The 9,432-nt window shown below is 57.3% G+C and overlaps 2 protein-coding genes across 2 annotated transcripts; one reads left to right on the plus strand and one right to left on the minus strand.

Moving 5' to 3' along the window:
* Nucleotides 1-2,115: 2,115 nt before the first annotated feature.
* On the plus strand, nt 2,116-4,930 carry CDC42EP1 (CDC42 effector protein 1). The gene is made up of 2 exons (XM_016223267.2): nt 2,116-2,762; nt 3,710-4,930. Exons 1-2 carry the CDS (start codon nt 2,300-2,302, stop codon nt 4,348-4,350), a joined length of 1,104 nt encoding a protein of 367 aa, XP_016078753.2. The 5' UTR covers nt 2,116-2,299; the 3' UTR covers nt 4,351-4,930.
* Nucleotides 4,931-5,261: 331 nt separating this feature from the next.
* Nucleotides 5,262-7,761, minus strand: LGALS2 (galectin 2). The gene is given in 6 exon segments (XM_016223131.2): nt 5,262-5,652; nt 5,654-5,670; nt 5,832-5,904; nt 5,906-5,989; nt 7,581-7,608; nt 7,611-7,761. Coding segments are annotated over 6 exon segments (744 nt in total).
* Between the last annotated feature and the right edge of the window lie 1,671 nt (nt 7,762-9,432).

The following is a 9,432-nucleotide window of genomic DNA, read 5'->3' on the forward strand; positions in this document are numbered from 1 at the left end:
GGGGTTCAGTGGGAGTCCCTTTTGCTGAGAGAGGAGGGGCTGCTTCAAGAGCCAGGGAATTGGGGGGATAGGAGAGAAGTAGGTGTGGCCACATGGCAGACACAGTGACCTCTTCACGTGGCATTTCAGAATTATTCCCCCCCACCACAGTTTCTTACAGTCATCTCTCATCTGCAGAGCAGGCGAGCCTGGCCTGTGCCATGTGACCTTGGCCAAGTCCCTTCCCTCCAAACCATGGCTCTCCCTGTGGAAGGGGCTAACCCGGCACCTCTGAGGGGCTGTTGGAGAATCAGATGACATCACGTAATGGGTGGCCAACTGCAGCAGGACTCATAGCTACAGCAAACATTCCGCGGGGACTTCTTGGTGCCAGGGGTGCCAGGGGAAGGGATGATTCAGAACCGCCCCCCCCAGGGGAGGAGTTATGGTTGGGGGAGGGTCAGATGGTGGGAAGGAAAGAGAATGTAGTCAGAAAACAAAGCAAGCTTTGTTTTATTGCCTTCTTTGTTTTTATCTTGTTATTTAACCTATTTTGAATTTCAAATAACATTCAAAGGGCAGTATTGAGATTTTTATGCTTGGAGGTGGCAGCAATGTTAAAAAAAAAAAAAAGTTGAGACTCAGATCTCAGATCTAGGTGTTGGAGTTAAGGATCATTATCAGCTTTTATCAGCTGAGGTCCCAGGCCCGTGGAGGTAAGTGACTTGCCCAGGTCACATGGTGAGGCCACTGAATCGCACACTGACCCTCGCTCAGAAGGTAGCAAGGGGTGGTCGTTTAGCATGAAGGTTATCCTGTGGCACGAAGATCTCCTGATTAAACCGGTATTGATTTGGCACTTGCCATGCGCAAAGACCAAGCTGGGTGCTGGGAAGGAAGAAGGCAGGAAAATCCAGACCGGTGCCCCACCCTCAGAGCGCGTGGCCAATCTGGGGAGACTAGAGTCGGCTCCAGGAACCTGTCAAACAATATGAGTCAGAAGCTCTGAGTTCAAGTCTTGACTAGCTCTCTTCATGTGACCTTGAGCAAGTTTGACCCTTCTCTGGGCCACAGAAAAACTGGAGGTTGGACCATAGGCCCATAGACATCCTTTAGCCAGAACTTTCTATGATACTAGAAGGGATAGGGTCAGACCAAGAGGAGTTCAGAAAAAAATTGGTTGCGGGAGATTAGGAGCGGAGGGAGTAGGCAAGGGAATAGCTTTTGGTACCAGCCAAGCTTTTTCCAAAACATTTTCCCTGATGAGACGACAAGGCTCCTACAAAACTGTGACAAACTATGACAAAGTTCTTTCCTCCGGGCCTTGTCAGAGCCTCGGGCATGCAGGAGACATCTGGAAAAAGCCACATTTGACCACAGGATCCTTTTCTCAGGAAGCACCTTGAAGGGGGAGGGTCCTTAGGAACCCCTGTATAGGCTGTTGGCACAGCCGGTCACTGAGGTTCCCTGAGCACCTCCTCCCTCCCGCCACTCTCACTGGAAGACAGTTTTACCTACGGAGAAGGGAGGTGACTTGCTCAACCGTCCAGCAGGAGGCAGTGTAGCTTAGGGTTCCAGGGACCTGGGTTTAGGGGCCCCGATTCTCCATTTCCTCCTGTGTAGCCTCAGGCAAGTCACTTCACTTCTTTGCCTCAGTTTCTCCCCTCTACTATAGTGCCTCCCTCAGGGCTCTTGTGTGGGTTAAGTGAGTGATGAACATAAGTCACTGGCACTTAGTAGGCGTTTAATAAATGACCATATACGTTGTAAGTGTACAGCTCTGAATTTTTTGTGCTCCCTCCCCATCAATACCTGCTCACAGGCAACCCCAATTCTGATTTCTACCTGAATTGTTCGGTTTTGCCTGTTAAGTTTCCTATGCATGGACCCACACAGTGAGTCCTCCTCCGCGTCTGTCAGCAGTTTGTCAGTGCCCCTGCCCCTGTCGTCGGTGGTCATTGTGCATTCTCTGTAGCTGATGTTGTTTGGCCCCAGGGTCCCCGGGCCTACCATCACCTTCTGTCTTTCTTTCAGGTCTCCACCTGGGCAGGAGAGGGGCTGTCCATGTTTGAGGCGCGTCTTGTGCCTACTCTTTTTGGACAGAACGTCTACAGCTGATCCCACCGGGCCAGGAGCCAGGCCTCAAGGAGAGACCATGGACCCCCCACAGCCTCAGCATTTGGGGGCAGCACCTTAGGAGAACAGAGGAACAGCTTCCGTCCACCCCTGACGCCAAGAAGAAGGGAACTGCAAAGTGGACCCGCCACCTGCCCCACGCCCCAGCTGGGCATGGACCAGCACCTGTGACCTGCCAGAGCTGATGCCGGGCCCCCAGGGAACCCGAGGACCCCCTGTCATGAGCCTGGGCAAGCTTTCACCCGTGGGCTGGGTGTCCAGCTCGCATGGGAAGAGGCGGCTGACTGCAGACATGATCAGCCCCCCACTCGGGGACTTCCGACACACCATGCACGTGGGCCGTGGTGGGGACGTCTTTGGTGACACCTCCTTCCTCAGCAACCACGGTGGCAGCTCCGGAGGCACCCACCGCTCACCCCGCAGCTTCCTGGCCAAGAAGCTACAGCAGGTGCGCAGAGTGGGGGCGCTGCCCCGGCGGATAGCTACCCCACAGCCAGCCTCGCCGGCTCCACCTGCCGTCTCCCCCATCATCAAGAACGCCATCTCCCTGCCGCAGCTCAACCAGGCTGCCTACGACAGCCTCGTGGTGAGCAAGTTCAGCTTCAACAGCAGCCCCGCTGCCTCCACCGACGGCCACTCCAGTTATGGTGAGGGCCTGGGTTGTCTGCCCGTTTTTCAGATGTTGAGACCCACGGGGTTCAATGGTTTACCCAAGCCTCCAAGTGAGCTCTTTTCCCCATAGTAGTTTGGCATCACCGTGGAGGTGAGGCCCAAACCCCAGGCCACGGGTGGGGAGGGGTCAGGTGGTGGGAACCAGCCCACTCCCTAAAATACACTGACAGATCTGGACAACCACTCACAGGGACAGAAGCCAGGGCCCCCTGCCCTGGGGGGGGAGGCGGCTGCTGCCCGGCTCCGCTGGACAGCTCACCTGGGAACCAAGGTTCCTGCTGCCACCTGGTGGCCATTCCCTGCGCTGCAGCCCTTGCCCCACGACAGGCGGCTGCCTCTAGTGCTCCCCCTGGGGGCCGCTGCTCAGAACCCCCTGAGGGCTGGCGCACAGTAACACCGCTGTGCCTCAGGCTGTGTAGCCCTGGAGCCAGGGGCTGGACTTTTGGAGGGCATCCTTTGAGTCTGTGACTTCTATGCAGTCGGACCTTGGCTGCTGGTTTCATCCCTGCGACCAGCCCATACTTTGTGGGTTCACCCTTCAGCCATTGGCCACTGTCATGGGAGGAGACCAGGGGCCATGGCCAAGTTCACAGTGGGAACTGAGACAGGAGATCTGGGCTCCAGGCTGGGTTCCACCACATCAGACTAGCCCTGGGCGAGCCCTTCCCTCTTGAGCCTCACTTTCTTCCTCTGTAAAATGGGAACGAAGATTATGTCCTTTGTCAGCTTCCAGGGTTGATGGGAGGATCCCATGAGAGACTACAGGCTTCCCTGCACTGGAAAGAAGGGACAAACTGAGTCCAGGTTGGGGAGAGACTTGCTAGAGAGTACACATAGCAAGTTGGGGTTGGTCCTACCTCTCCCCTCCCCAATTGCTGGTCAGGAACCCCAGCTCTGATCCTGCTCCCCATTTCTCTTCTAGGCCTGGACTCCGGGTTCTGCACTATCTCCCGCGTGCCTCGCCAAGAAAAGCCTCGTGACCAAGACCGCGACAGTTCCTTCCCCTCTGAACCTGAGCTTCGCCGCTCTGACTCCCTCCTGTCCTTCCGCCTGGACCTCGACCTTGGGCCCTCTCTCCTCAGCGAGCTGCTGGGGGTCATGAGCCTCTCTGATGCCTCTGTAGCTGAGACCCCAGCCTCAGCCCCCGCGGAAAACCCCTCAGCCCCTGCAGCAAACCCTCCAGCCCCTACTGCAAACCCCCCAGCCCCTGCCTCAAGCCCTCCACCCCATGGACGGTGCCCCAATGGGGTAACCACTGGGTTGGGCCCAGTGGCTGAGGCAAAGGCCAGCCTGGTGGGAGAGTGTCCCCGTGCACCTGCTGACATGGCCCCTGGCAGGCACTGGGGAGCAGGCTGGAGTGGCAACCGGGGCAGCCGCCACTATACTGAGATGGATGCTCGGCGGGAGCTGGTGAAGGTGCTGCCTCAGGGCCGGGCCTCTTGGGAGAGCCTGGATGAAGAGTGGGGGGCGCCCCAGGCAGGCAGCAGGGCCTCTGTGCCCAGCACGGTGCAAGCAAACACCTTCGAGTTTGCCGATGCCGAGGACGACGAGGTCAAGGTGTGAACCGCTGGGCACGGGCCCAGGCCCCTGCCCAGCCTCAGGCACTGCCCGTGAAGAGCCCAGGGGCAGAGCCCGCCCCTCACCTGACAGCTGGGTTCTGCAATGATAGGTGGGAGAACCTAAGTTGCCCCCGAACCCCCCACGCCTCTGCCGGACAGACATGGGAGGAAGGCCAGGCTTGTTCTGGGACCTGGCTGTTCCCCAAGGGCCCTGCCGAACTGACCTGCTTCCCCCACTGCCACTCTGGACCCAGTGGCCATTCCTGCGGCCCCGCCCCCACTGGCTGGAGGGCCCAGCCTTACAGTGCCGCCTTTGTGCTGGGCAAGCTGTCCTTGCGGGGTGGGGGATAGGGAGCATATCACACAGGGCCTTTGTCTCCTCCCAAAGGGACCGGCTGCCCCAGCTCACCCTGGAGCTGCCCCCAGCAGGGTCCTGCTGCATCCCTGAGCCCCAGCCCTCACTAAGGCTGCTTCCCCAGCATTCCCAGCCCCACCCTCACTCGTCCCAGAAGCCTCAAGGTAAAACCAGGTGTGATCTCCCACCTTCCTGCGCACCCCAGACCTGCCTCTGGGTCCTGATTAAAAATGGCTTTTTTGATAAAAGGTGTTCTGCAAGATGTCTGGGGACCTGGGAGTACAGTGTCAGCTCCACCTGCTTAAATACCCTCAGCATTGGGTTTGGAAGCCAAGGACCCCCTCAGGGCCCCCAGTGAACGGAGGGGCCGAGAGGGGTAATGAGTAACCAGGCTGGAATGAATGTTCCCGAGATAAGAGACCCAGGTGGGAGCCCTTATCTGCAGTTCCGGGAACAGCCCCTGGCCCAGGCGCCTGGAACCAGTACCTGCCTCTAATCCCACGGGGCAGCTTGGCACTTGCCCTGGTGATAACAGGGGATAGGTAGTCAGGAGTCAGTGCTTAGAGGTGTTTGGAGGTGTGTCCCAGCCCCAACTTGGTAGTCCTATGACCTTGTGCCTCAGTTTCCTCCTCTGCCTCATGAGCATTAAAATGCATGGGGAACACGAACCACAATTTCTGCCACAGAAAGGATAAAGGTGGATTCTGAAGTTTGGCCTTAGCCTTGGGGGAGGAAAATGGGGCCAGAGGGGCCAGAGGTGGGGAGCCAGGCCCCAGGGGCCATGGATGCCCCGTGGCTGGGAAGAAGCTTCGGTGAGGTGCTGCGAGCTCAGGCTTGGGGGAGGAGCTGTTGAACCCACCCAGCACGCTCAGGTAGCTCCGGCTGCTGTGGCCCAGCCTGTTGGGAAAGGCCAACTGACGCCCACCTGGCAGCTTCACCTTGAATTTGTCACTCAAAGGTTACGGTGAACTGCAGTGGGAGGGAGGGTGTCAGGGAGGCAGGAGGCACCCTGAAAATGGGCCAAGGCAGTGCCCGGTGCTCGGACAGTGCCAACACTGTCTAGGCCAGGGTTCCCTGCCACCTGGGCTCTCCCTTTGACGTCCTCAGGCCCCTTTTTCCTTCTACCTCACCTTGGCGTCTGACCCTGGGCTGAAGCACAAGTGATCTTCCGGTTGCTCCTGCCCCCAGTTGTTGCCGTCCAGAGTTGCAGACAATGGTGGATTCACCAAAGCCCGGGTTGAAATGCAGGTCCAGCTTATCTGTCCCCTGGCCCAGATTAATCACAAAGCTGCCGGGGAAGGGGTGACAGGTGAGGATTAAAGGCCAGCCTGGGTAAAACAGCTTAGGTCATAGGCTCTCAGTTAACCACAAGCTGGAAGAATCGCCGAAGAAAGGTGTTTATTGAGGTCTGTGCCTTAAAGCAGGTGACATGGTCAGGCTTGGCACTAGAAGCACAGGACTAAGGTTCTCTGCAGGAGGGGAACTGGTAGTGACAGTTTCAGGAATTGGGAGTGTCTATCCTGGGGGAGAGAATTTTGTCCTTAGCGATCTGAAGACCTATTAAATTTGGCCATAAACAGCCATCAGCCTAAGGTGGGGAGCTCCCTGTCATTAGAAGTATGCGAGCAGAGGTTGTGTGACTTCTTGGTAGGGTCACCACAGAAGCCTGGGTTAGACCTTCAGAGTTCCCTGAGAGTGGGACGTTCTGAGTCGTGGGGTGCCTTCACTGGGAGGTCTTAGACTAGAGGTATCCCACTTTTCTGCAACCTTCAGGGACCCAAGTAAGAGAAAGGGGTGAGTTTTCTCTTGGCTTCTATCCCAGGCACCTGCCTGCCCCCCCCCCCCCATGAAAAGGTGATGGAGGTCAGTTCCAAGAAGTGCTGACGTGCTACACACACAGGAGCCCAGGGCTGAGCTGTAACACACACACACACACACACACACGAGCCCAGGGCTGAGCTGTAACACACACACACACACACACACACACACAGGAGCCCAGGGCTGAGCTGTAACACACACACACACACACACACACACAGGAGCCCAGGGCTGAGCTGTAACACACACACACACACACACACGAACCCAGGGCTGAGCTGTAACACACACACACACACACACACACACACACACACAGAGGAGCCCAGGGCTGAGCTGTAACACACACACACACACACACACACAGGAGCCCAGGGCTGAGCTGTAACACACACACACACACACACACACAGGAGCCCAGGGCTGAGCTGTAACACACACACACACACACACACAGGAGCCCAGGGCTGAGCTGTAACACACACACACACACACACACACACACACACACACAGGAGCCCAGGGCTGAGCTGTAACACCTCTCCCCACCCCCACCCCACCCCGGTGGATCGATGTATCGGCTGCCCGCAGAGAGGATGCAAACGGGACCACTTGGCGCCCCCTGGTGGCTGCCCCTGATCTAACGTGTGTGAAAGGCTGGCCGCCTGCCCCCCGGCTGGGTAAGGAGGGTGGTGTCCCTGAGGGTTTAGACTTTCTGTAGAGGCACCAGACCCCCAGGGGGCTGGGCAGAGCTCCAGGAGCTTCTCCACGTGCCCCTTCAGTGTCTGCTGAAGCCTAGGAGTAGAGCATGCGGCCTCGGCTGCGAAATTCTCAGGGCCCTCACTCCCAGGCCCTGAGGGGAAGGCAGGCCCTGAGGGCAGGGGCGGGAGCGAGCAAGGGTTAAGAAAGGCCGGCTTCCCCCAGCTCACTCTCAGCTCCGACCCTCTCACTGGGCTGCCCTGCCTGCCCCCACCTTACGGGCCTGTTCCAGGCCTGTGGACAGTCCTCCCCCTCCCTCTCCCCGCCCCGCCCCACACCCCACCTCCCCCCTTGCTCACCCGTCAGCAGCATCGGCAATCTTGCCTTGATCTTCAGAGTTGTCCCCAACATATTCATAATCTCAAATTTCCCCTGCACCAACAGGGAAGCAGCCCCCACAGCATCAACCGCGCGGGTGCCCAGGTGCTTGTCATGAGTATTACCCCATCTTGGCCTGGCCACAGGTCCCACTGCCCACATGAGGGTGCAGAGCTGGGAAGGGTGAGAGCCAGAGTGCTCTGGTTGAGGCTTCCCAGAGCCCCCCTATTGCCTGTTTTGCTTTGCTCTCACCCATCCCAGCCTCACTAGAACAGCTGGATCTAGAGATAGAGGGCCCAGCTGAGGGAACCTCAGTTTATGACCATCTGCAAAATGGATAGAGTGGTCCCTGGTGACCTCACAGTTCCCAAACGTGTTCAAGTGATGAAGGCCCAGTGCCCTCGGCAGAATCCCCCAATCGAGGACATAGTTTTTAGTTCCTGCACGAACTTGGAGTCAGTTTACTAACCGAAAATGAATATATCAGAGGCATGCAGTCTCAGTCCACCTAAAACTAGGAATCTAGAAAACTCCAGAAGTCATATGTATGAAACATCCCTCCAAGTCCCTCTCCCAACCTCACTTTCCTCATCTATGAAATGGGCTCATTTGGTTTGTTCATTGGAGACCAGTTGCAGCACTGTCGGAGGCCCTGAGGTCAGCAGCAGCCACCTTCACGCTGGTTGGGAGAATTCGAGACTGCGTTTGCTAAGCCCCACACGTAGCTAGGCCTGGCACAGACAGGCAAACTGAGGGGCGACCGTCATTGTGGCTACTTACTGTTATCCAGGGTCAGGGGTGCAGCTGGACAAACAGGGATGCCTGTGGGAAGGCACCAGCCAGCATCCCTGCCCCCACTCAGTAAAGTCTGAGGCCCGGAGGGTGACAGGGAGGCAAAGTTGGGGTGGGGTTGAGGCAGGTATCAGTGGTGCGCATCTAGTGCCCGCTTTGCCCCCGACTGGCTGAGTGACCTGGGGGCCAGCTGTGCCTCTTTCTGGTCCTCGGTGCCCCATCTGTAATATAAGAGACTTGGCCTAGGTCTTTGGAGAAGGCCGAAAGAAAGGGGATGGGTGGGGCGACCAGGAGAAGAAAGTTGGGAGAGCGTCTGGGCCTCAGAGTCCCTCCCTGAGAGGCAGAGGCTCATGCCTCCCACACCGGACCCCTCCAGTCTCGCTCACGCTCAGCATCCCGCCTGTACTGGCCTGAAGAGTGTCTCCCAACAAAGCAGGTCCAGCTGGAACCTGGGGCTGTAACCTATTTGGAAACTGGGTCTTGGCAGGTGCAAGCAGGTTAGGATCAGGTGCTATTGATTTAGGGTGGGCCCTAAATCCAATAGGACTGGTGTCCTTATAAAAAGGGGAATTTGGACCCAGAAACCCAGACACAGGGGAGAAAGCCACGTGAGGACGGAGGCAGAGACCGAGAGCTGCAGCTACAAGCCAAGGACCGCCACAGATTGCCGGCTACCACCAGAAGCTGGAAGAGGCCAGAAAGGATCCTCCCCTAGAGTCTTCAGAGAGAGCGTGGCCCTGCCAACACCTCAATTACAGACCTCTAGCCTCCAAAACTGTAAGAGAATAAATTTGGTATGGCAGCCACAGGAAACTAACACACCATCTAATGCTCAGAAGAGGTGGTCTGTGATCCAATTCCCCAAACGCAGGACACTGCGGCTCGGAGAGGGGCAATGACTCATCCAAGGCCACACAGCAAGCTATGGCATAGCCAGGTTTGCAATCAAAGAGTCCCTAGCCTGTTTAGCTTAGTGGTTAGAGCATTGGCCTGTGGACTGAAGGGTTCCGGGCTTGATTCTGGCCAAGGGCACACACCTCA

Source organism: Miniopterus natalensis, chromosome 2 (assembly GCF_054644295.1).
Source record: "Miniopterus natalensis isolate mMinNat1 chromosome 2, mMinNat1.hap1, whole genome shotgun sequence".
Lineage (NCBI taxonomy): Eukaryota > Metazoa > Chordata > Mammalia > Chiroptera > Miniopteridae > Miniopterus > Miniopterus natalensis.